Source organism: Phyllopteryx taeniolatus, chromosome 6 (assembly GCF_024500385.1).
Source record: "Phyllopteryx taeniolatus isolate TA_2022b chromosome 6, UOR_Ptae_1.2, whole genome shotgun sequence".
Classification (NCBI taxonomy): domain Eukaryota; kingdom Metazoa; phylum Chordata; class Actinopteri; order Syngnathiformes; family Syngnathidae; genus Phyllopteryx; species Phyllopteryx taeniolatus.
This window is the reverse complement of record NC_084507.1, coordinates 2,785,785-2,812,610: the sequence shown is the minus strand read 5'-3', so window position 1 is coordinate 2,812,610 and position 26,826 is coordinate 2,785,785. Positions and strand designations below refer to the sequence as shown.

At 43.3% G+C, this 26,826-nt stretch overlaps 1 protein-coding gene and 1 long non-coding RNA gene across 3 annotated transcripts; one reads left to right on the top strand and one right to left on the bottom strand.

Annotated features, from left to right (window-relative positions):
• On the top strand, positions 1–26,497 carry spag1b (sperm associated antigen 1b). Of its 2 annotated transcripts, XM_061777844.1 has the most exons (19): positions 1–82; positions 666–748; positions 1,079–1,238; positions 1,317–1,439; positions 1,534–1,589; positions 1,696–1,799; positions 1,921–2,026; positions 2,111–2,241; positions 8,848–8,954; positions 11,820–11,940; positions 12,869–13,312; positions 17,879–17,978; positions 18,510–18,662; positions 18,841–18,998; positions 20,414–20,555; positions 21,093–21,219; positions 21,432–21,590; positions 24,003–24,323; positions 25,263–26,497. In XM_061777844.1, exons 1-19 carry the CDS (start codon positions 62–64, stop codon positions 25,389–25,391), a joined length of 2,745 nt encoding a protein of 914 aa, XP_061633828.1. In that variant the 5' UTR covers positions 1–61; the 3' UTR covers positions 25,392–26,497. The 2 variants fall into 2 exon arrangements, with proteins under 2 accessions (XP_061633828.1, XP_061633827.1); XM_061777843.1 differs by lacking the exon at positions 1–82 and having other exon boundaries at positions 512–748.
• Positions 13,845–15,913, bottom strand: LOC133480153 (uncharacterized). The gene is made up of 2 exons (XR_009789200.1): positions 15,773–15,913; positions 13,845–14,012 (listed from the first exon to the last, which is right to left on the bottom strand). It is a non-coding gene; the product is annotated as an uncharacterized LOC133480153 (long non-coding RNA).
• Positions 26,498–26,826: the final 329 nt, after the last annotated feature.

The following is a 26,826-nucleotide window of genomic DNA, read 5'->3' as shown; positions in this document are numbered from 1 at the left end:
GGTCAGCTGGGCTGACGCCTACCGTTACCATGGAAACAGTCAGGGTGACACGGTGAGAAGAATGAAAGTTCAATCAGATCAGGTAGGAGTAGCGATCCATAAGTGATTTAAATGGGACATAAAAATAATTTCAATAGAATACATATACCAATTGTGCTTAAAATTATCTTTCCTGAATGCAGCCGGTTTTGCAGGGTTTTGGAAGCGGTATCTTTTTATTTTTATTTTAATTACATACGTGTATCTTTTTTTTTCTTCTTTTTAAACTTGTATCATGTTGTACCAAAGTTTTGTGGTTCTGAGAATTGAACATTGCTAAACGGAATGAACGGATGAATGAAGTTTTGAGAATTTTGGGTCGCTATTTTTTTTTTAAATGCAAATTGTGACAGAATCAGACCACGCGTTGATCAATCACACGTTGACGCCATCTGATGACGTATGCAGCGTGTCCCGTCTCCAGGGGCAACACTTCAAACACTATCCTTTATAACGCCATTTCGGGGTCTTTAAGCATCAAGGACTAGAGACAACAACGAGACAAGTGGCTTTAGCTCCTAAAGGGCTTTTTGTTTTTAAATCATAGTTTAAAGGGGTTTATAGCAATGAGTTCGGCCTCCTTTTTTCCAAACTATTTCGGTTCTTCTGACTGCGGCGCCCTGAAGATCCCAGTGGAGCACCTGGAATATGATTACATTGACAAATGCAAGGATGCCAAATACCTGGAGAAAATCCTGATATTGCTCAGGTAAAAATGCAGCAGTTATTTATATCTAAATTGTTGTTTTACAATGATGATAATCATCAGCTTTCATCAAACTGTCAAAGAGGTATGCATTTAACAATATTTATTATGGTTGTAATTTATCGTGTGATATTTTGGCTCATGTAGTTATAAAGGTAACAAATTCATCAATACAACTTGTGAGAATTATGTGCATGCAGCTAATTATATTAATCTGTGTGCAGAATCTAGAATTTTTTAAAAAGTGTACAACAATAAGATACATGCAGGCATTGGCTCTCTAATATGAATAAACAAATGTAGCCTGTAATAAACAAGTGTTATTACGTACAGGTCTGGCAAGGAGGGCATTTATCCTCATCTGATCGATTTCTGTGAGAGTCGACTGGAGACTCTGAACCCTCGGAGCCGAGCCCTTCGGAAGGAAATTCCCGTGGCCACATCCTCCCACCTTTCAGCAGATGAGTGGAGCCATATTGAGGATGAGTTGAGGGTGCGCTGTTTTACTTATTCAACTTGTCATGACATGGCTATATCATGAAAACATGACTCAAAAAGGTTCATATTGCAGATTTGGCAAGATGAAACCAGAGTGATGGAGACTTGCCTTAAAAGACAGCTAACGTTTGAGGATGTTGTGGATCAAAACATGCCGCCTGTAAGAGCGTCCAACTACTCTGTTCCACTCAGCGGGGTAACCATGCCTCCTCCTGTTCACAGAATCATTTCAAGAATTAGTTTGAGTAGATAACAAAAGGAATGTTTCCCCCCCCCCCCCCCCCCCACAGAACTCAGCTCGTAAACAAAAGCGTATCCAGCCACGAGATTATCGAGAATGGGACAAGTGAGTGATTCTGTCTTAAAATTGAAAAACTTTGGATTCAAAAAGGAAAAGGAAGAAAAATCCATTCATCTTTGTATTTTGTCACACCTTGAGCATATTCCTCCAGGTTTGATGCGGAGAAAGAATGTCAGAAAATTGATGGGGATGTGATTAAAAATGACCGGCCTGCCATTATAAACGCACACCCTACAACGAAAGTGGACCCTTCATGTAATTCAATTCCATTCCATTGTATTTATATAGCATCAAATGCATTGAGTTCTGCAACTCATGTAGCGTTTTGGGGTCTTGCGATGCCTCTAACATAAAGGTTATATCTCAATGCATCCAGCGCTAGCAACAGAGGTGAGAAACCTTCTGGCAGAGCGTGAAAAAGACAAAGGAAATGAAGCTTTCAGAGCAAATGATTATGAGGAGGCAGTTGTGTACTACTCCAGGTCAGACTTTAAAAACTTCCCGTCTCTGTGTGCTGGGCTGCTGCCTGTCGAAAGCTCTAATGTAGTTGTATCATCTAATCACAGGAGCCTGTCCATAATGCCCACAGTGGCTGCATACAATAACAGAGCCCAGGCAGGAATCAAGCTGAAGCAATGGCATAGTGCCATGAATGACTGCCACAGTGTATTGGAGCTAGAACCCTGCAACGTGAAAGGTATTTTATATGTAGGTGCATCACAAAATAATTTCATATTGTGGAAAACTTTATTTATTTCAATAGTTCAATAAAAAAAAAAAAAGTGAAACTCGTGTACAGGTTCAACTCACTTGAGTGAAACCTTTCTTATAATTTTGATGATTACAATGTACAGATTTTAAAAAAATTAATCGACTCGCAAACTATTTGAATGACATAAGAACCAACAAAGATATTTTTAAAGTATGCGGTTTTCAAACTGCTAGCAAGATTTGAATGTAGCCTCACTTCATCCCCCACCCCATTGCGTCTCCGCCCAAAGGAAGCCCCCCAGTTTACGAACGAGCTTGCACAGCAGCATCACAAGTCAGCTACGTTGCTAGTATGACTTATTCATTATGGAATCTTGCCAAACACAAAATGTTACTAGTTTGATGTTGTATATTTTGGAATCTGCAATCAATTAAAAAAAGAAGTGTTCAATTTACCTGACGAGGTGGTTGTCCGAGCCCAGCCATGTGCAGCCGTCCGTGTATAGGACACCGCCGTCAGATATGTTTACCCTTGATTTGAAGTAGAGAGCTGTCCAATTCATTCTTTTTCACTTTTCTTGCCAATCAGAGTTAAATAATCCTGCCAAGAAACGAATAGTCTCCTTTGCAAAAGGCTGCGGTGTGTCCCCACAAGCTACATGTGCGCGGTGTGCGTGGGCAAATCATTGACACACTATTTGCTCACGACTCCTGTCGCGCTGTGACCAGTTGTAAAATAATGATTAAAATTAAACCAGAGGCATGAAATGGGGCCAGAGAGGGATGATTTTTCAAAAGATCATACTTGGTATGGTGGCATTTCATTGTCAGTCCTCAACATAAAGTATATAGAACATAAATAGGGATGAAATGACTTTTCCAAGTGGCCACTCACAAAATCACAAACCTTAAAAACGTAAAAATTCCATTCATACATGCTCTTTGAATTATGAAGCGGTTATAGATGAAAGAGGTCTGGAGTCTCCCTTCACGAGTCGATCATAGATGTACGGTCGGTACGGAAAGTATTCAGACCCCCTTAAATTTTTCACTCTTTGTTATATTGCAGCCATTTGCTAAAATCATTTAAGTAATTTTTTTTCCTCATTAATGTACACACAGCACCCCATATTGACAGAAAAAAACAGAATTATTGAAATTTTTTTTAGATTTATTAAAAAAGAAAAACTGAAATGTCACACAGCCATAAGTATTCAGACCCTTTGCTGTGACACTTATATATTTAACTCGAGTGCTGTCCATTTCTTCTGATCATCCTTAAAATGGTTCTACACGTTCATTGGAGCAGCTGTGTTTTGATTATACTGATTGGACTTGATGAGGAAAGCCACACACCTGTCTATCTAAGACCTTACAGCTCACAGTGCAATCCAGAGCCAATGAGAATCATGAAGTTAAAGGAACTGCCTGAGACAGAATTGTGGCAAGGCACAGATCTGGCCAAGGTTAAAAAAAAATTATTCTGCTGCACTTAAGGTTTCTAAGAGCACAGTGGCCTCCATAATCCTTAAGTGGAAGACGTTTGGGACGACCAGAACCCTTCCTCGAGCTGGCCGTCCGGCCAAACTGAACAGTCGGGGGAGAAGAGCCTTGGTGAGAGAGGTAAAGAAGAACCCAAAGATCACTGTGGCTGAGCTCCAGAGATGCAGTCGGGAGATGGGAGAAAGTTCTAGAAAGTCAACCATCACTGCAGCCCTCCACCAGTCGGGGCTTTATAGCAGAGTGGCCCGACGGAAGCCTCTCCTCAGTGCAAGACACATGAAAGCCCGGTTGGAGTTTGCTAAAAAACAAGTGAAGGACTCCAAGATGGTGAGAAATAAAATTATCTGGTCTGATGAGACCAAGACAGAACTTTTTGGCCTTAATTCTAAGCGGTATGTGTGGAGAAAACCAGGCACTGCTCATCACCTGTCCAATACAGTCCCAACAGTGAAGGATGGTGGTGGCAGCATCATGCTGTGGGGCGTTTTTCAGCTGCAGGGACAGGACGACTGGTTGCAATCGAAGGAAAGATGAATGCGGCCAAGTACAGGGATATCCTGGACGAGAACCTTCTCCAGAGTGCTCAGGACCTCAGACTGGGCCGAAGTATCACGTCCAACAAGACAATGACCTTAAGTACACAGCTAAAATACTGAAGGAGTGGCTTCAGAACAACTCCAAGACTGTTCTTGAATTACCCAACCATAGCCCAAACCCAATTGAGCATCTTTGGAGAGACCTGAAAATGGCTGTCAACCAACGTTCACTGCTTTCCTCTCCTGAGACGTCGGATGGTGGACCAGAATTTCTTCGAAGCCGTCCGGAAGTCTTTCTCCATGGCCTCACCGAACTCCTCCCATGCCCGGGTTTTTGCTTCAGCGACCACCAGAGCTGCATTCCGCTTGGCCAGCCGGTACCCATCAGCTGCCTCAGGAGTCCCACAGGCCAAAAAGGCCCGATAGGACTCCTTCTTCAGCTTGACGGCATCCCTCCAACGGGTTCGGGGATTGCCGCCACGACAGGCACCGACCACCTTACGGCCACAGCTCCGGTCGGCCGCCTCAGCAATGGAGGCGCGGAACATGGTCCACTCGGACTCGATGTCCCCCGCCTCCCCCGGAACATGAGCAAAGTTCTGTCGGAGGTGGGAGTTGAAACTCCTTCTGACAGGGGATTCTGACAGACATTCCCAGCAGACCCTCACAATACGTTTGGGCCTGCCACGTCGGACCGGCATCTTCCCCCACCATCGGAGCCAACTCACCACCAGGTGGTGATCAGTTGACAGCTCCGCCCCTCTCTTCACCCGAGTGTCCAAGACATGCGGCCGCAAGTCCGATGACACGACCACAAAGTCGATCATCGAACTGCGACCTAGGGTGTCCTGGTGCCAAGTGCACGTGTGGACACCCTTATGCTTGAACATGGTGTTCGTTATGGACAATCCGTGACGAGCACAGAAGTCCAATAACAGAACACCGCTCGGGTTCTGATCGGGGGGGCCGTTCCTCCCAATCGCGCCCTTCCAGGTCTCACTGTCATTGCCCACGTGAGCATTGAAGTCCCCCAACAGAACAATGGAGTCCCCAGCGGGAGCGCTCTCCAGCACCCCCTCCAAGGACTCCAAAAAGGGTGGGTACTCTGAACTGCTGTTTAGTGCATAGGCACAAACAACAGTCAGGACCCGTCCCCCCACCCGAAGGCGGAGGGAGGCTACCCTCTCGTCCACCGGGGTGAACCCCAACGTACAGGCGCCGAGCCGGGGGGCAATAAGTATACCCACACCTGCTCGGCGCCTCTCACCATGGGCAACTCCAGAGTGGAAGAGAGTCCAACCCCTCTCGAGAGGACTGGTACCAGAGCCCAAGGTGTGTGTGGAGGCGAGTCCGACTATATCGAGTCGGAACTTCTCGACCTCACACACCAGCTCGGGCTCCTTCCCTGCCAGAGAGGTGACATTCCACGTCCCTAGAGCCAGTTTCTGTAGCCGGGGATCGGATCGCCAAGGTCCCCGCCTTCGGCCACCGCCCAGCTCACACTGCACCCGACCCCTATGGCCCCTCCCACAGGTGGTGAGCCCATGGGAAGGGGGACCCACGTTACCCTTTCGGGCTGTGCCCGGCCGGGCCCCATGGGTGCAGGCCCGGCCACCAGGCGCTCTCCTTCGAGCCCCACCACCAGGTGTTTTGTTTTCAAATGCATTAAATATGTTTGAAGAGCGGCACGGTGATCGACTGGTTAGCACATCGGCCTCCCAGTTCTGAAGGCCCGTTTCAAATACGGCTTTGCCTGTGTGGAGTTTGCAAGTTCCCCCCATACCTGCGTGGGTTTTCTCCGGGTACTCCGGTCTCCTCCCACATCCCAAAAACATGCATGATAGGTTGATTGAAGATTGTAAATTGCCCAAAGGTGTGAATGTGAGTGCGAATGGTTGTGTTTCTATGTGCCCTCCGATTGGCTGGCGACCAGTTCCGGGTGTACTCTGCCTCTCGCCCGAAGATAGCTGGGATAGGCTCCAGCACGCCCGCGACGCTAGTGAGGATAAGCGGTACGGAAAATGAATGGATGGATGTTTGAAGATAAGTCCTGAAAACATATGCAAAGACTGATAACAATATAGTGTTGAAATGTTGAGATACAGCTTAAGCATCTTTTTCATTTGAATTTTCCTGAATTTGTGGGCGGGGTTAAAACAGCCCTGCGACGGGTTTGGGGCCTATACTTTCTAGTGCGAGTTCCCTCCACCACTATATAAGAACAAAGTGACGTCATTTAGTTTGGCTATGCTGCTCCGTTGTGAGTTAGCTGTGCTTAGCTGCCATAACATGTCCTATTTACTACTCCAGCGTGCAGTTAGCAAGTTAACGATGGTTTCACCCCGAAAATGCATCTTCGTTGGATGCCTCAATTTACAGAACAATTCAGTGATGTTTTATTAAGCTCCCAAAAAATGAAATAAAAAAAGCACTGGATTGACTTTTTGAAGACACGCAGATGGCGAGCTGAACATAAACACCACCAGCCGACTCTGCAGTGAGCATTTTACGACAGATAGTTTTGTAAACTTTCACCAGAGACAACATCACACCCTGAATATGTTAGATTATTTTAGGCGCAGCCATCCATTTGACACCCACAGCGTCTGAGAGCTGAGAGGTGGCCGTTATTATTCAAGTTTTGAAACCTCAGTTTATGTACTTAGCAATGTTTTTATTAATTCAAATTTGGTAGGCTTGTTAACATTACTCTTCTCTATGGTGTGTCGAATTTACATGCCATTTTTTGGGCCTGTTTAGTGTCTCTTTAATAGCAGCCTTGAGCACATCTGTGTTATTGGCTATGGTGTCTCTTGTCTCTCTCTTGGCAACACCCAATAAGTTTTCTACAGGGTTCAGGTCTGGTCAGTTTCTGGCCAATCAAGCACAGTGATCATGGTTATTCAACCAGTTTTTGATAGTTTTGCAGGGTGGGTGCAGGTACCACTACCAAGTCTCGCTGCTGCATGAAATCAGTTAAGCTTGTCAATGGAAGGAAGTGCTGTAAAATGTATAGGTAAATAGCTGCATGCATGGACTTTGGAGAGAAAACAGAGTGGCCCAGCACCCAACCGTCACTAAGTGGAAATTTTACACTTGACTGAAAGCAACTTGGACGGTGTGCCTCTCTCGTCTTCCCCTAGAATACGGGTCCTGATTCTCAAATGTAATTCAAAATGTACTCTCACCTGACAATATGACTTTGGACCACCGAGCAGTAGTTTAATTGTTTTTCTTCTTAGCCCAGGTAAGACACTTCTGACATCGTCTCTCTTTCAGGAGTGGCTTGACGCCAGGAATTTTGCTCAATTCCTTGATACGTCTACAGTATGCACTGACTGACTGCGGCCTCAGTCCACTCCTTGTGAAGTGCCCCCAAGTTCTTGAATATATTTTGCTACACCATACTCTCAAGGTTGCAGTTACCTCCGTTGCTTGTCATTCCATTCAACTTTGTATTATAGTGCTCGGATACTGAACTCTGAGCCCAGCCAGTTTCTTGAGCAATAATATTTTCAGGGTGTCATTGACTGTCTTCTGGACATCAGTCAAGTCAGTAGTCTTCCCCCTGTTTGTGGAGGCTACTGAAACAGACTTGGAGACAATTTAAAGGCTGGGGAAGTCCCTGTAGGCATTTCAACACAACAGCGATGCTTTGACATTCATTCACTTGAGTAAGTGTAGCTTTGGCCAGGAGCGATTGATGTCATCAGGTGCTATCCACCGTTCATTTCATTGGGTGATTCAACCCTGAAACGCAACGCCCACCCGAAGGTGGGTCGGCAGTGGTGGCCAAATCACTGCCCATCTCCACCTCGTGACTTCCATCTTAACGCCTCTCTTGTTCCATAGACAGAAAGAGGCACTTTCTATTCCTGTTACCCCGATGGCTATAAGCATTCTCCAAACAGATTAGGCAGGGAATCCTTGACAAACAACTTTGACTGGAAACATTCAACTTGCCATCCTTTTCGCCCTGCAGTCACTCAATTGGTCCTCTCACGGGACAGTCAGCTCAATGAGGATGATTTTCTTTGCCTCTTCAGACCACAGTACCACATCTGGGTTTATGGTGGACAACCTGAGGGAACTGCAGCCTTTCTCCCAGGTCTACCTTCATATCTCTTTTGTGGTAGCTTGTTCCGTCTTTAACCTGTGGTTGTTGGCTTTTCTCCTTCCCCTAAGACACAGAGCAATGATGTTGTTTTCCCATACTTACTGATGTGTATTAATTTGTTGATTTGAGTGCAACACAAGTGAACTTTTTCACAATATTTAGAGTTCATGAGATACTGAATTTGTTTTTTTTATTAGCTATAAGCCATAATAATTTACTTCAAACAACTAAAGACAAAATATTTCCCTATCCGTTAAGGTTCACTTTTTGAATTGAACAATAAATTGAGTTTTCCCACAATATTGTAATTTACTGAGATACACATTTATGTATCAATTTGTTGTTGAGGAGACCCTCATTGGATCTCAATAATATAACACGACCGTAGAACCTAAACAATAGAGTAGTAGTAATTTGTAATGTATCTCCTCTTCAGCTTTGCTACGTCGTGCTGCTGTGCACAATGAAATGGGGAACTTCGAAATGGCTGTTGAAGACCTGACAGCGGTGCTGAAACAAGAGCCACAGAATGTTCTGGCCATTGTAAGTTACAGAACAGGAGGTTCTTATTTTACAGTCGAGACATACGACATTTGAACGGTGTGCAATTAACCATGTCGTTTGAGCACAATTTTAAATGTAATAATTTGTGTACTATGAGGGTCACATGGACAGCGGTTTCAGCTTTTTTTATTATTTTGGGTTTTTTAATACAGTTTAGTACTTGTGTAACGTACAATTCAGTTGTATTTCACTTTTAAGTATAATACGTTTGCATTTAATAATTTAGGAATGTTTTTTTTTTAAATTTATTTAGGTACAATTTTTTATTAAATTTATGTGCAATACATTTGATTTCAATCAGTGAATACATTTTTTTATTTTCTATGTTTAAGCACAGTTCCAAGTGTGCATAATATGAAATACACTTTTTAGGAATAAAACCTGCACTTCATTTTAGATGAACACTGACGACGCTACTGTATTTTAATGTTGGTCATTATGGTGGTACTTAGAACGTAGTTACATCCTTAATTTTTGAGGTGGTATGGGGGTAAAATGTTTGAAAAGCACTGGCTTAGAGGCTTTCAAGTAAAAAGAGGTCATAGCCAGTTATTTCACAGAACATTGTCGTTGCACACTGTACTGCAGCAAGGGGGAAACTTAGAATGTTTGTGGTTAAAACATCTAAGTGACGTGAAGTAAAAATAAAGTGAGATAATGTGGTTACACAAGTGTACACAGCCTCTGATAACTGGGTGTGTTCAGAATTAACCAGTCACACATCTCATTAACTACTGACTGCTATTTTGAGCTGTTGATAATTAGGCCCCAGTTTCAGTTAAAGATCAAAAAGTGCATAAGTATTATGCTACCACCACCATGCTTTACTGTAGGTTTGGTGTTCTTTTAGTGATGAGTGCTGTTGTGTTTGCACCAAACAGACCTTTTGGATTTATGGCCACACTGGCAGAGATTTTTAGTAATAAAGTATGGCAAATTGATATTTATCTGTTCGAAATCATTAACCTGATCAGTATTTACATAAATGAAGATCATTATTAGTGATAACAAATAACCTCTTTATTGAAGGTAATTGAACATTTTTGTTATTTCAGAAGTGTGTATCAAACTGGTAGCCCATCTCATTAATCAGTGCCCAAGAAGTAGCTCTTAGTTCCATTCATTATACAGATTCAGTTAATGGATATTTTACTTCTAAAGCCTTCAATGGCAGTGAATGTGAATTATGATTATTACTAAAGAAAGAAACATAATTAAACCTTTACCTTTCAACTCACCTCCCGAAAAATTACAAACCTCTACAATATCAGTTCTAACTTACAATAACATAACAAAAGCATAAAAACCTTAATAGAAAAATAGATAAACATCACATCTGGCCATTTTTCAGAGTCAAGGTTTCCTAATGATTTAAATTGATTTCTAGGCACAACATTTTGGCACATTTTTGACATAAAAAGTGGCATAAAATCCTTCATCCTTATCCCATTCTTACAAACTAGGGATCATATTGTTCTTGTAACACTCTTCTATCCAATGATGCTGTGTATTTTGATATAATGGTATTTTGAAAGGCGGCACGGTGGACGACTGGTTAGAGCGTCAGCGTCACAGTTCTGAGGACCCGGGTTCAATCCCCGGCCCCGCCTGTGTGGAGTTTGCATGTTCTCCCCGTGCCTGCGTGGGTTTTCTCCGGGTACTCCGGTTTCCTCCCACATCCCAAAAACATGCATGAATTGGAGACTCTAAATTGCCCGTAGGCATGACTGTGAGTGCGAATGGTTGTTTGTTCCTATGTGCCCTGCGATTGGCTGGCAACCAGTTCAGGGTGTACCCCGCCTCCTGCCCGATGACAGCTGGGATAGGCTCCAGCACGCCCGCGATCCTAGTGAGGAGAAGCGGCTCAGAAAATGGATGGATGGATGGTATTTTGAAAATGTTAGTAATCTACTCAGAGTTGTGTTGGGTAGTCAGAGCTACCCGTAGCTAGCAATCAAAACTTAGAGGTTGTTGCTACTCTAGAAGCGAAGTGAATAAACCTTTTCCGGGTTCAAACAAGCCAGCCGCCCTGTCCTCACAATTTCCATTTTTTTTCCTGAAAAGTCCACTTTGAAAATGATTTTTTAATCATGTCCAGTAATCGTCCGTCTTCAAGGCACCTGCGCGAACCCGAGTAATAAATCCCGTTGAGTTAGCAGCTCGACAACGATCAACCAATCAGAGGACGGGGGTGGGGGGGGAGAACGTCGCGCGAGACCTGTGAGAGAGGCGCAGACTGACGTGAGAGTAATGAATATGGCATCTTGTTGGTTCATTAAGACAGCCATTGTTCATCGTGCCTATTTGGTCGGAAATAAATGAATATATATATTATTAAAATATACGTTGTATTAGATTATACATAATGAATAATTCAATTCAATTTTGTGTATATTTCAAAGTTATGAACGGTGTCCCATCGGCACACGGCGGAAGGAGGCATGCTAAAACATACTGAGTGTTTTCATTTGATTATGACTATTCATGGCCCAGAAGTGTTTTTCATTGAAATATTTATTGTAAATACAAATGTCCTACTGCGTTAGCGAACGTTGGTGATATTTCGGGTGACGTCGTCCCCGTAGGAACGGGACACCGTCGCAACGCGAGGACCTCTGTGGCTCGGCGGTGTCAAGAGTTTGCAGTTCACAGTTTGTCCCCCAGGTGTCGCTGTCTGCGCGGCGTCATATCCGAAACATGAACTCGACAAGAGAAAACGGTTGACATAAATGCGTCCCCGGAGGCGGTAGTTGTGGTCATAGGCTGTGGTCACCTTTGCTGACGTAATAGCCTGTTTTAGTGTGTCATCACAAATACTGATGTGTGCAATGATTTGTGATGTAGCAACTTCTGTCTGAAACGACAAAGAAGATGACAGATGTGCGACAGGGAAAAGCGAGAAAAGGCCGAAAAATCATCATCCGAGAGGAGGAGGATTTCGAAGAGGCGAAATCGGAGCACACTGGTAAGGATTGTTAAATATTAAAAAGAGAGGGGAAAAAAAAAAACAACAACACACACACTATCCAGCAAATGAGCTCAGCTTAGAAACGTTTTAAAAGCTCTGCCTTTGCAAAGATTATAATGCTCCGTTTTGACTGACGCTGTCAGAGAGCTGTGTTTAATTCTAGCAAATATTTGTAGTTGTGATGTTAGTCTGCAGGGATTTTTAGCGACTGCAGAGTCCAAAAGGGGAGAAACAGCTTAACATGAAAGCTACAATCATAATAAGACAGTACATTTCAAATGGATGCAGTAGATACTGTTATCTTGACTTGACTTGTACACATGCCATATAACAGTGATTCCCGACCGCACTTGCCATCATGTTTTCCTACTATGAGTGACTATACCCATAGACATCATATATTCCGGTATTTTAATACTTTCCATATTACATCCAATCCTGTCTTGACAATTGAAACTGTGCACCTTGTTATATATACCTTTTGGTATATCTCGTTTTTTTTTGGCTGGGATATATAGTTCTCACTTTACCGTAACTTAAGTATGAATTGTATAATATGCTGGGGTGCAAAGCAGCTTTTAATTGGCGAGAATTTTTGATCCAGCGTCCGTATTGAATCTTATAGCTAGTGCCGCTCGCTGCAATGTTATGGCATATACAGTGAGCGTACACAAGTGTATTATTTGACCACAAATGCCCTCCCACAGGGCCACGTGACCCACGACTGTATGCACGCATGTGTTTTCCACCCTCCCCCCAACCAGTGCTCCTGTAATTCCTCCTGCCACTTCCTGAAAGTCTTCTTATGTGGCTCTGTGTCATGTGAATCCCAACCCTCCCCCAACTGTGATGTAACCACCGACTGCTTCCTGTGGGTGTGTTTCATCCTGCGCTCTTTCTGCCGCTCTCTCTTTGTCCCCTCTAGATTGTCCGGTTGAACCCAGCCAGCTTGTGGGAGGGGACGGGCGCTCAGCTGCTGCTGCGGAGAGGGGAGACATGGGTAACGCGCAAAAGAGGCCCTACGGCAAAGGGGACGGGGCCCCGCACAACGAGTCCTCGAACTCCCATCACGGACACTGGAGGGGCAAAGGCGGCAGCTCAGACAAGTACAAAGTCCCACAAGACGGCAAGGAAAAGGTGGCGAATGGGACAGTCAAGAGGGGCTCGACAGTGTTGGCTCAGGCTGACAGCAAGGAGACTCCAGCGGGCACAAATGTTGGAGAACCTGTCAATCTTGACGCACCATGTGGAGCCCTCCCCTTACCGCTGGCCCACTTGAAGAATGAGGGAAACCTGCTGTTTAAGAATGGACAGTTTGGCGATGCACTGGAAAAATACTCCCAAGCCATTCGGGGCTATCGTGATGCAGGTAAGGCTGAGCGGGTTACCGCTAAATTCTTAGTAGGTACACTCACGTAGTGTACAAACAAAACTTGTTGTGGCACAATGACATTGAAGTAACTACTATGCTGATTAGCGTGTTAATGTGTTGCGGCAAGAAGCCGGTACGTCTCCCCTCACCATCTTACTCTGACACCTCCGCCCACATCTAAATAGCTTAAGAGTCGTCAACGCTGTCATTAGGCGGGCATGACCTTGCCAGCGTAATGTCTGCATTTCCAGCTTTTTCAGTCGAACTTCAAGTCACCTACCTCGTCGTCATCACCCATAATCTAATTTCATTTAAGATACGATTAATAAGAGTTTAGTATTAATGGAGTGTACACTAAATGTAGTCACCGGACACAACATTGGGAAAACGTTGGAAGTAATAATACAATAAATTTCCATCTGGCTGTATCTGACCTCTTGACCAAGTCAGCTGGGATAATGTCCAGCTCACCCGTGACCCTAGTGAGGATAAACAGTTCAGAAAATGGATGGATGAACAGGGCACTCAGTGAAATAATTGGCCTTTATTTTACTTTGTTGAAACTATTGAAACAATGTCATTATAATGATACATTTTCTTTTCTTCTATTCTATCCCTTTTCATAATCATTGCAGTTTTTGCTGTTCGGCAGGGTAAAACCGGTGTTATAGAGTGCAGCGTCCATCTTGACTTAAATCTGAAATTACCAAAAACAGGGGGATACTTTGCGATTTATTTGTATAAAAATGCATCCTAATCTAGCCGTCTAATATTTGGACTTTCTCATGTAGCCGAATAAGACAACCAAAATATTATCAACCTGTTTCACTATAATGCAGCGCAATTCTTTACCATTGCAAGCTTTTACCTCAATAATCAATATATATTTTTATATGAAAACACTCTTGACAGTGTCAATCAAAACCAAGAATTATCTTTGTCAAAAATGAATCTTTTATACAGCTCTTGATGGTATTTTAATTGCCGATGTAGCTAAAGCTAGTGAATGTACAGTGGGGCAAAAACTCATTGAGTCAGGCACCAATTGTGCAAGTTCTCCCACTTAAATAGATGAGAGAGGCCTGTAATTTTCATCAGAGATGCAAATTATGGTGCAAAATAAATATTTGGTCAATAACAAAAGTTCATCTCAATACTTTGTTATATACCCTTTGTTGGCAATGACAGAGGTCAAACGTTTTCTGTAAGTGTTCACAAGGTTTTCACACACTGTTGCTGGTATTTTGGCCTATTCCCCCATGCAGATCTCCTCGAGCAGTGATGTTTTGGATCTGTCGCTGGGCAACACAGACTTTCAACTCCCTCCAAAGATTTTTGATGGGGTTGAGATCTGGAGACTGGCTGGGCCACTCCAGGACCTTGAAATGCTTCTTATGAAGCCACTCCTTCGTTGCCCGGGTGGTGTGTTGGAGCTAATTGTCATGCTGAAAGACCCAGTCTCAGTAGTCTCTCCAGCGTGTCCAGGGAGGTGTCCAGGAGGCATCCTAAACAGATGCCCCAGCCACCTCATCCGGCTCCTCTCAATGCAGAGGAGCAGCGGGTCTACTCTGAGCCCATCCCGGATGACAGAGCTTCTCACCCTATCTCTAAGGGAGAGCCCGGACACCTTGCGGAGGAAACTCATTTTGCCCGCTTGTATCCGGGATCTTGTTCTTTCAGTCACGACCCACAGCTCGTGACCATAGGTGAGGGTAGGAACGTAGATCGACCGGTAAATACAGAACTTCGCCTTTCGGCTTAGCTCCTTCACCACCACAACGGACCGATACAAAGTCCACATCACTGCAGACGCTGCACCGATCCGCCTGTCGATCTCCCGTTCTATTCTTCCCTCACTAGTGAACAAGACCCCAAGAAATTTGAACTCCTTCACTTGGGGCAGGATCTCATCCCTGAGCTGGAGAGGGCACTCCACCCTTTTCTGACTGAGGACCATGGTCTCAGATTTGGAGATGCTAATTTTCATCCCAGCCTCTTCACACTCGGCTGCGAACTGCTCCAGTGAGTGTTGGAGATCACGGCTTGATGAAGCCAACAGAACCACATCATCTGCAAAAAGCAGAGATGCAATACTGAAGCCACCAAACCGGACCCCCTCTACGCCTCGGCTGCACCTAGAACTTGACAAAGGGCAGCCTTGGCGGAGTCCAACCCTCACCGGAAACGAGTCAGACTAACTAACGGCAATGCGGACCAAACGCTGACACCGGTCGTACAGGGACCGAAGGCAGAGGGGGAGGAGTTAGAGGCAGAGGATCCCCAAATCCAGGTGTGGAAAAACTTGTTGCATCATTCCCAAAAAGACTCATGGCTTATTTGGTCAAAAGGGCGCTTCTACTAAATACTGAGAAAAGGGTCTGAATACTTATGGCTGTATGAGTTTTTCTTTTTTAATAAATCTGCAAAAAATTCAACAATATATTACTCTATACTTACATTCATAATGGGGTTTAGATCCGGCGAGTTGACAGGCCAGTCAAGCACTGTGATGGCATGGGCATCAAACCAGATTTTGGTGCTTCTGGCGGTATGGGCCGGGGCCAGGTCTTGCTGGAAGATGAAATCTGCATCTCCATACAGATCCTCAGCAGAAGGTATCATCAAGTCCTCTAAAACATTCTGTAGTCTGTTGCGTGACCTTGGATTTAAGAAAGCAGAGATTACCAACACCTGCACTGGACATTGCACCCCAAATCATGACTGACTGTGGATATTTCACACTGGACCTCAAGCAGCTTGGGTTCTGTTCTTCACCCGTCTTCCTCCAAACTCTTGGACTTTGATTCTCGAATGAAAGGCACACTTTACTTTCATTGGAAAAGAGGACCTTGGACCACTGGGCAACAGTCCAGTCCTTTTTCCTCCTTGGCCCAGTTGAGATGCTTCCTACGGTGACTCGGGCTCAGAAGTGGCTTGACCCGAGGAACCCGACAGTTATAGCTACCGGATGCGTCTGAATGTGGTGGTTTTTGAAGCTGCGACTCCCGCCTTATTCCACTTGAGCTCTGAATTTGAAATGAAAAAAAACCTTCTCTGAATCTTCTGTTTGATAATCCGCCGAAGCCCACGGTCATCTCTTTTGCTGGTGCATCTTCTCCTGCCACATTTTGTCCTTCCACGAGACTTTTCATTGATATGCTTGGACACAGCACTCCGTGAACAGCCAGTCTCCTTAGCTATGAACGTTTGTGGCTTACCCATCAATGACGGTCTTCTGGCCAGTTGTCAAATCTGCAGTCTTCCCCATATTGAACCCAACTGAGACAATTGAACCAAACTGAAGCAATTTAATGACACCTGGGGAAACCTGTGCAGGTGCTTTGAGTTTAGTAGATGATGAGTGTGTGACACTCAGTTAAAAACATTTATGTTCTGCAAAATCTTGGCTGATTTCTTCACAGCTATTCACATTTTTGGAATTGCTGATTTTGTGGGTTTTATGTGCTGCAAGCCCAAATTATGTAAATATCTACAAATACTTGAAATTGTTTACATTGTGGGCCTTGAATCTCTAATCTATGAAAGTTTAACTTTTTGAATGGAATTATGGAAATAAACATTTCCATACATACATCCATTGTCTGTACTGCTTTATCCTCACACGGGTCCCAGGCGTGCTGGAGCCTATCCCAGCTATTTTTGGGCAAGAGGCGGGGTACACCCCGAACTGGTCGCCAGCCAATCTGCATGGCACATATAAACAACCAACCAATCGCGCTTCAAACAACCTACCACGCATGTTTTTGGGATGTGGGAGGAAACCGGAGTGCCCGGAGAAAACCCGGGGAGAACATGAAAACTCCACACAGGCGAGACTGGGATTTGAACCCCGGTCCTCAGAACTGTGAGGCAGATGTACCTCCGTATTTAAACTCCTGACTTTGAGAAGAAAGTAATGAAAAATTGCCTTAAAAATTATTTTCATTATTTGGGCATTTAGCAAATTGTAATAATGTTGGTCATCGTAATTGATCGAAAACAGGACAACTTTAGTCTGATTTCATGTGAAACAGTGAGGGGGGGAAAAAATGTATTTTTATATAGTGGATGGAAACATCTGGTTTCAACTGTATTGTGAATATTAGTGTCTCAACTGGTAGTTTCAACTAGCGTGCGCAATAAGTTTTATAATTAGATTTTAATTTTTTTAAGGTTGCAAGGTGAAATAGCATGCTCTCTGTGCTTGAGTGGGTTTTCTTTGGGTACCCTGGCTTCCTTCCACATTTCAAAATCATGGATGTTTTGAATTGAAAATTCTTAATTTCCCATGGATGTGAATGTGAATGTTATACAGTTTGTGCCGTGCGATTGACTGGTGACCAGTTCAGGGTGTATGCCGCCTTTCAACGGAAATCAGCTGGGATAGGCTCCAGCTCACCAGCGACCTGAATGAGGAAAAGTGGTAGAGAAATAAAATGGATGGATGGCTGCATGTATGAGTATACAAAAAGTCATACTCTAAAGACTTTAATAGGCGGACAATTTCACATTGTATCTGTTAAAAATGACTGCATTTATAGGTTGATTTTGTTTTTCTTGCAGGTCTCGATAGTCCAGATGATCTGTGTATTCTGTACTCTAACAGAGCAGCTTGCTACCTGAAGGATGGTAACAGTCAAGACTGCATACAGGACTGCACACGGTGAGATATACCTTGACCTTGTAATGCTATGCTTATGTGTGTGTAGACATTGAGTGAGAAGGAATGTTAATAGTATACTGCAGGTGCGACAAATCCCTAACCTCCAGAAATGAATAATAATATATAGTGTTGTAATTAACCACCTTAATGTAATAATTAATGTCTATAGATGTATGTCTGTAAGCATAAGCAATCGATGTTGGGGGGTGATTCTGATTCGGTTTTGCTGCTCTCATAAAGCTAAATGATGCAACCGGAATAATAATTTAAAAAAAACAAACAGCATCATGCAGACACCACACTATGTATGTTTGTGGTTGTAAACAATATTTATGATATAAACATTGTTCCATGAATAGCTCTGTGACAGATGCATGTTTTCCCTTAGGAATTAAGGTTAGCGTTGCAATTCATGAATACACAGTGTTTTTCAAAGCAGACGTAGCAAGATGGAGAGCTCTCTCACAGCAGCATCTGCTAACAGTCTTGATCCTTTGTTCCTGTCTCCTCGCATCTATTTATACTCACCAGAGCCCTGGAGCTACAGCCATTCTCCCTCAAGCCCCTCCTGCGCCGGGCCATGGCTTATGAGTCCCTGGAGCGCTACCGCCAGGCCTATGTGGATTACAAGACTGTTTTGCAGATAGACGTCAGTGTGCAGGCAGCGCATGACAGTGTGAACAGGTATATTAGACTTCTCATTTCGAGGCCAAACAGTTCACTGACTGCTCAAACACTTAATACACATTTTCGATAGTCGTAATAATAATAATTTTTTCATGTTTTTTTTAACTTGTGTTTGAGGGATGGTACATGTTCAATTGTCAGCATGTCCCATCAATTAATGCCTGCTCTCATTCAGGATCACCCGCTTGCTGATCGAGCAGGATGGTGCGGACTGGAGAGAGAAACTCCCAGATATTCCTTTGGTTCCTCTTTCTGCCCAGCAGCACCGCAGAGAGGTGCCACCCAGCGCTGAGGTCCTCAAGGCTCGGGCTGAGAAGGCTGCCAAGGATGCAGGTTTGTGATTAAAATAAAGCGACTTACTCTTGCTGCTTTTAGCCTGTCCACAGACACACTGGGGGGGGGATTACACTCTTTAGTGTGAAAGGGGGCTATAAATGTTCTCTCTGCTATTACGTCACCACAATCAAAGACACATCCCCGAGCTCGGATTGGCTCGTTCACGTACTGACTGCAGAAAAATTGTCTCCGCTTGAATGAGCTTTAACAGAACTTTGGTTCACGTCATTGCCATATTCTGTAACCAACAGTGTTGGGCAAGTTAATACTCTTTGAGGTTTAACATCATCAAACAAATGTAAAAATCAGACAAATATGACCCAAGTAAACATAGAAGCACTTTTTAATGGTGATTTTATTTTTTTTAAGGGTAAAAAAAAAATGCTATTCAAAGCTACATGGCCCTGTGTGAAAAAGTAATTGCCCCCCCCCCCCCCTTGTTAATCATGAATTGACTTTGTCTAATCACATTTTTTTGAAAGCTTGAGTCCATTTTGACTGACCACACCCAAGCCTGATTACCTCCAGACCTGTTCAATCAAGAAATCACTTCGAGCCTGCGTGACAATATGATCTCAGTTGCTCAAAACGCCACGATACAAAGAAATTCATGAACGGATGAGAAAATAAGGGCGTCACGGTGGACGACTGGTTAGAGCGTCTGCCTCACAGTTCTGAGGACCAGGGTTCAATCCCCGGCCCCGCCTGTGTGGAGTTTGCATGTTCTCCCCGCGCCTGCGAAGGTTTTTTCCGGGCACTCCGGTTTCCTCCCACATCCCAAAAACATGCATGGTAGGTTAATTGAAGACTCTAAATCGCCCGTAGGTGTGAATGTGAACGGTTGTTTGTTTCTATGTGATTGGCTGGCAACCAGTTCAGGGTGTACCCCGCGGGATAGGCTCCAGCACGCCCGCGACCCTAGTGAGGAGAAGCGGCTCAGAAAATGGATGGATGGAAGAGAAAATAAGTTGTTGATATTTATCAATCTGGGAAGGGCTACAAAGCCATTTGTAAAGCGTTAGGATTCCAGCGAAGCACGTTGAGAGCCATGGTGATGGTTTGGGACTGCTGCACTCCTTCAGGACCTGGACGACTTGCTGTGATTGATGATTCTGCTCTCTACCAAAAAATCCTGAAGGAGAATGTTCAGCTATAAGAACATGAACTTGAGCTGAAGCGCACTTGGGGTCTGCAGCCGGACAACGATCCCAAAAATAAATGGGCAGAAATGAGGATAAGCGGTATAAAATATGGATGGTTAACTGTAAATATGTGAATGTCTTTGGATTTGAATAGGATGTGATGTCATAAAAGCTTCTTTCGTTGATTTTACTTGAATGCAGCACATTCTCGGCATCATTGTTCAGGTTAGGGTTTTTAGATTGTTTTTCTTTTTTCTTTTTGTCATCTAGAAAGGAAAGAAGAAGTTCGTTTTGCAGATTTGAAGCAAGATGGGAACGAGTTTGTGAAAAAGGGCCAATACCAGGACGCGCTGGGAAAGTATTCGGACTGCCTTAAGATGAAGCCAGAGGAATGTGCTATCTACACCAACAGGTGAGAAAGAATTTGCCTCACATATATTTTCTTCAAATTTAAATAAATGTCATGGAGAAACATTTCATTTCTTTTGTGAATCTAAACCTGATTAGTCATGATCATGAAACATGGTATTGAATAATTCACCAAAATGCTGTAGACAGTTGTTGGCTCAAGTTGTGCTCCTCATCGCTCCTCCATGTTCTCTGCATTCACAGATATAACAATGGTGAAAACTGTGATGCAGCTAGCTGGAATAACTCCCCATTGTGTTTGTGTTTGTTTTTGTTCGTGGCTCTGCTGTAGATCACCTTCTACTTTGGAGCCACACCTGAGCAAACACACATACCCATGCTGCTGCTAAGACATGATGACACAGGCGGCGTGTTATAGGCCCTTGTTGTGAAGACATAAATGGCCCTTTGCTTTTTTTTTTCTCGTGTTCGAGGTTTTATTAGCAGAATGAGATCAGATGAATGACTCAGATAAGATGCCGGTGAAAGACAAGTGTCACAAGTCAAGTGTGTGTGCGCCTGTGTGTATTTGTACTGACAGAGCCCTGTGCTACTTGAAGCTTGAGAGGTTTACTGAGGCCAAGGAAGACTGTGACGCAGCACTTAAACTGGAGCCGAGCAATAAGAAGGCCTTCTACAGGCGAGCGATGGCCAATAAAGGGCTTAAGGTGAGGGCAGCTGGCCAATATGCTGAAAGTCATGCAGGGTTAGGGTTCTGCTCATCAAGGTAATGATTTCCTTTTGTAAAGCAGCTCCAGCAAGATTTCACATATTAGCAGAGAAGTTGTCAATGTTGGCTTTTCTTTGTGTTGAATTTTGTTTTGCTTTTTGTTCCATTGTGTGAGTGACCATCCGTATGGTTTGTTGTTCCTTGGGCTAGGACTACCTGACATGCAGCACAGACCTCCAGGAGGTGCTGCGGCAGGATCCCACTGTCCAGGAGGCAGAGAAGGAGTTGGAGGAGGTAACGATTCTACTCAAGCAAAGTCTCGTCCATGAATCACAAGCTAAATCCAGGAAGATCATCCCCATTACAGAGGTAGAGACACACATTTTGAATATACATGTATACGTGGATATAAAATATGGTGTATATGGTCTTTCTCCTTTAACCATGTGCTGTTGTCAAAAGGGCTTTATAGCCAAGCACATTGCTGTCAGTAAGATTGCACCTAAAAATCTGCCATTTACGATCATTTTATTTAAACATCCAAGAACCGCAAGGAGAGTGGCGCAATTGTTGTATTGAAGGCCGAGACCCAAACTTTTGGGTGCCTGGCCTGGAGGTTCTTTAGACCCTAATATCATTGAGACCATGTGGCCAATCCTCGAGAGTTCGGTGTTTTCCATCGTTTAATGAGCCAAGGCACCCTCCTTCACAGGTTTATTGTATCTTCGGCCATCTAATGGATTAACACTTAATCGTTCTGCCGGTCACTATCCATCGCAGGAATAACTAGATGAACAAAGATATAGTGGGTACGGAAAGTATTCAGAGCCCATTAAATGTTTCACTCTTTTATATTGCAGCCATTTGCTCAAATCATTTCCCCTCATTAATGTACAAACAGCACCCTATATTGACAGAAAAACAGTGAATTGTTGAAATTTTTGCAGATTTTTTTTTTTCTGTCAATATAGGGTGCTGTGTATACATTAATGAGGAGAGAAAAAATGAACTTGAACTTTGCACCAGTCATACTGCAAAGAGACATTTTGAAATTAAGGTGAGTAATTTAATTGTCAACTCAGTGACAGGCCCAGTTTAGTGGTACTTAAACTATATTATTTATGCTAATTAAAGTTAAGTTAAAGTTATTCAAATTAAAGTTTTAAAGGATACATTTTGTTTTATCACGAGAGAGTGATAATATAAAATTTTTAAGCAAAATGATGTGCCCTTGATTTAAAAATGTCATCCATGACATTCACTCCATAGTCAATTTGAAGAAATCAGCTTTACTGGCAATTGTTGTGTAATGGGCGGCACGGTGGTCGACTGGTTAACTGGTTAGAGCATCTGCCTCACAGTTCTGAGGACCGGGGTTCAATCCCCAGCCCCGCCTGTATGGAGTTCGCATGTTCTCCCCGTGCCTGCGTGGGTTTTCTCCGGGCACTCCGGTTTCCTCCCACATCCCAAAAACATGCATGAATTGGAGACTCTAAATTGCCCGTAGGCATGACTGTGAGTGCGAATGGTTGTTTGTTCCTATGTGCCCTGCGATTGGCTGGCAACCAGTTCAGGGTGTACCCCGCCTCCTGCCCGATGACAGCTGGGATAGGCTCCAGCACTTGTGAGAATAAGCGGCTCAGAAGATGGATGGATGGATGTTATGTAATGCAGAGGGTCCAACTAACAAAAAAATCAAACATGACAGCACGGTTGCCGACTGGTTAGCACATCTGCCTCACAGTTCTGAGGACTTCAAATCCAGCCTTGTCTGGGTGGACTTTGCATGTTTTCTCCTGGTACTCTGGTTTCCTCCCACGTCCCAAAAAAAAAAATCCTGCATGGGACGTGAATTGAAAACTCTGAAAAATTGTCTATAGCTGTGAATGGTTGGTTGTTTCTATGTGCCCTGCGATTGGCTAGTGACCAGTTCATGGTGTACCCCCCCTCTCGCTCAGTCAGCTGGCATAGGCTTGAGCATGCCCGTGACCCTAGTGAGGATAAGCAGTATGGAAAATGGATGGAAAGTTTTAATTTGTTTAAATGCACTTAAAAAAAAGTCCTTCTTTTCTCCACTGGCCACTAAAAATAAAGAAACCCTCATACGTGCCCTGCGATTGGCTGCCACCCAAATTCAACTGTTATAGGCTCCAGCTAACATGCGACCATGAGTACAAGTTGTATTGAAAATGGATGGAAGAAAGAGAAGTTTAAAAGTCCCATATTTTGGCTATTCGGACCTCCATAGAGGGACTATCTAACATATAAAACACTTATAGTATAAAAGTGTCAATTTCATTTCATAAAATGTCACACGAGTGCCCAGAAAAGGCCCCTCTGACAGCTACCTCTGTTTGACCCAGCTTTGTATCAGCTTTGTCCATATTTGGCTCACACTGCCACCCCCTTATCTCTGATTGGTCGCCTCTGTGTAGAAGACCCACTTGTGAGACCACACGTGTTTATGTTGACAGCGCTGGCTTGGGAGCGGAAAGGTAGGCGGAGATCTTCGCTAGTGACGGAGACAAGCTCGAGAAATTCGAATGATCCGATTTCACGCCTCGCGGCAGAAAAACGTCTGGGGCTCATGAATGTGTGGACGATTTTTTCATATTTCATGTTTACTGAGGCACAATAGTACATCCCAACTGTCTGAAACCCAGCATACCCCCACCCCTTTAATTTACATTGTAGTGCTGCTCTTAACTTAAAATCAGTTATTCAACAAAGCCTCCCTTTACGTAAACACAGAATTTGTCTTTGCTTCATTGGCCTCCGTAGGTGGACGGTGATCAGGAAACGTCAACTGTTGCAAATTCTGACAGTTGTTTCAGAGAAGAGTTGAGCAACAAATCCCAGCCAAACAATGCATACGAGTTTGGGCAAGCTTTGAACAACGCCTGCAGCAGTGGAGACATGGCGTCTTGCGCCGACATGTTGGCTTCAACGGCTCCGGAGATGCTTCCGCAGTTTTTGAGCACTCAACTCAATGGGCAGACCATCAGCTTCATTGTGAAAGTGCTGGACTCGCACCTCCTGGAGAAGGACCCAAACCTAGTTTACAAACACCTCAGTCATCTTCATACTGCTGACAGGTTCTCGGTAAGAGGAGCTTTAGTCTGTTTTAGAAACAGTATCTCACAAAAGTAGGTGACATTTTTGTAAATACTTTAAAAGTAACTGAACATGCAGTAATATCTAAATTGCTGGCAACTAAAGTGAGTAAACCCTCAGTGAAAATGTCCAAATTGGGCCCAATTAGCCATTTTTACTCATTGTTTAAAGGTCTCAGCCATACGAGTAGGGCAACTACATGTTACTACTGAGGCTAAACTGCACTTGTTGACATCTGCCAGATACTCGTACTACTAGTGAAGCACTAGATGTTAACTAGCAGACTTTTGTCACTATAAGTACTAATAGCATGCATTTGTCAGCGAGTGCAGTTGTTCCTTACTTACTCAACTAGTATGACAAACTTGTCTTACTCGTGAGTCCATGTACTAATACTCTTTGTCCTCACTAGTAAGACAATTCAGCCAACTAGTAGAATGACCTACTTAATGTCTTACAAAAAAAAAATTTTTCTATAATTGCCTTCCACTATTGTAGGACATTCCAAACATACTAGTGGGACAACAACATGTTACTTGTGAGGCAAAACACCTAGTGGGCATTTTGGTGCTACTAGTAGGGTCCAGGAGGCTACGAGTGTCCCTACTAGTTGGGCCTAATAGTGTTACTAGTGCATCACAGTAGTTTAGTGTAGAGGTTTATTTGAATACAAGTGAATAGGCCGAAAGTGGCACTAGTAGTGGAAAAAAACTAAAACATTACTACTTACTAGTAAGAAATAGTTCTACTAGTGTATGGAATTGTCTTAAAAGTGAGGACAAAGAGTGTTCTAGTATATGGACATCAAGGATCTCAAATACAGTAATTGCTTCCTTGTCTTGCCATACTGATGTCACAATATATCAGAATCTGGTTGCTAAAAACTGCTTTTGTTCTAAACGTATGTACATGTACCCTTTTCCTCAGGTTGTACTGATGCTGCTGGAGAAGGATGAGCGTCGCCACGTGAGCCAATTGTTTGAGCACCTGTCATCTGCTGAGAGCACAGAGTTCACCAAGACTGATGTTCAGAACCTGGCCAACAAATACATCTGACCCGCCTGCAATCTGCATCATCCCTGCCCAGCCCGGACCGCACAAGCCACCGCGCCGCTGCTCGCCACAACTCTTGGATCTATGCAAAACTCCTGCTACAGAATGTGTCCCAGATTAAACACATTCACTTTAACTGTTCTGTAAATGATCTGAGATTATATAGTATTTTTAAAGTGATTATACAAGGAATATATATATATTTTTTTGAAGACAATTTTGCTACGGAGAATTACTTTTGTATTACTCTTAACCATTTATGTACAATGGGCACAGTACGATGGACATTGTGTGTACTGGTAAATTGGGCCCAAAATGAGCCATATTTTCTCAGTACAGCACAGTAGCCCAGTACTTGTGCTCCTTGCACTCAGTCCTTTAATATCAGCATGTTGATGATTGAGCTGCTGTCCAAGCTGCTAATATTCAGTGCATGGGGACTTTCAGGGAATTTTGAGCTATTTAAGACTTTCCTTGCTTTTGGGAAAGAAAAGTTCTACAACTGTATATACTATTATTTTGGAAGACATAGGTCTGCATGATCTCTTAGAACTGTTTAGTGCAGCAACGGTAAGAGTACCTGTTGAACTAGTGAAAATACAACACCATTATTTGATGATTTTTTTTTTTTTTTTTTTTAAAGTAGCCTTTGATAGTGTAGTGGTTCACACACTCCGCTCTTCACAATCAGCCCGTGATGGGCTGGCGAGCAGTCAACATGTAGTCTGCAGTGATGGAGATGTAGTTCTATGTTGGCTGCGATGGCTCAAGTTCCTGCTGTGACCCTGAAGGGAATAACTGCCATAGAAAAGGAACGGCTGGCTTTCTTTTTACAACTGAAAAGGATACCAAAAAATGACTTATCGGAATAAATGTGTGCTTAGAAAATACATTGGTTAAAAATCTATTACCGACATTTTCCACATTAAGAAAGCAAATGTACCTGCCCAATTCTCTTCACTGTATTTATTTTTGATTTGGTTTAAAATTATTTAACAAAAATCAGTAGTAGGCTGTGCCTGCTTCAAATAAAAAATCTTGTGGCACTGAACTTAAATGTGTGTATTAAAATTACATGATTTAAAAAAAAATAAAACATTCTGACACAAGCTGTGCAAATTATTGGACATAAATGTTTAAGCCATAATTTAAATGAAATGTGAATGATTTTAAAATGATGCAGTAAAGTTAAAACATTACATTTATTGTATCTTAGGAAAGGCTACTTCTGTCCGCCAGTTGGCGCCATCTTTCTCCAAATTTAACCCTTGCGATGAGCAGTTAACGTGTGTGTGAGTCTAGAATACTCTCCCTGTTGTGTTTGTTTTATTCTGCAAGTAAGTTATATTGGATTTGGATGACCACTGGACAGCAATACATGGTTTGAGAAGGGTAAAAGAGAAACTAGAACAAAATTCCAAAAGGAACAATAACACCT

Coding starts and splice junctions, on each gene's coding strand:
- spag1b (XM_061777843.1), top strand. CDS start 606: ATGAGTTCGGCCTCCTTTTTTCCAAACTATTTCGGTTCTTCTGACTGC. Junction 13,313..17,878: donor TCGGGGCTATCGTGATGCAG/GTAAGGCTGAGC, acceptor TTTTTCTTGCAG/GTCTCGATAGTCCAGATGAT. Junction 20,556..21,092: donor TGTGCTATCTACACCAACAG/GTGAGAAAGAAT, acceptor TTGTACTGACAG/AGCCCTGTGCTACTTGAAGC.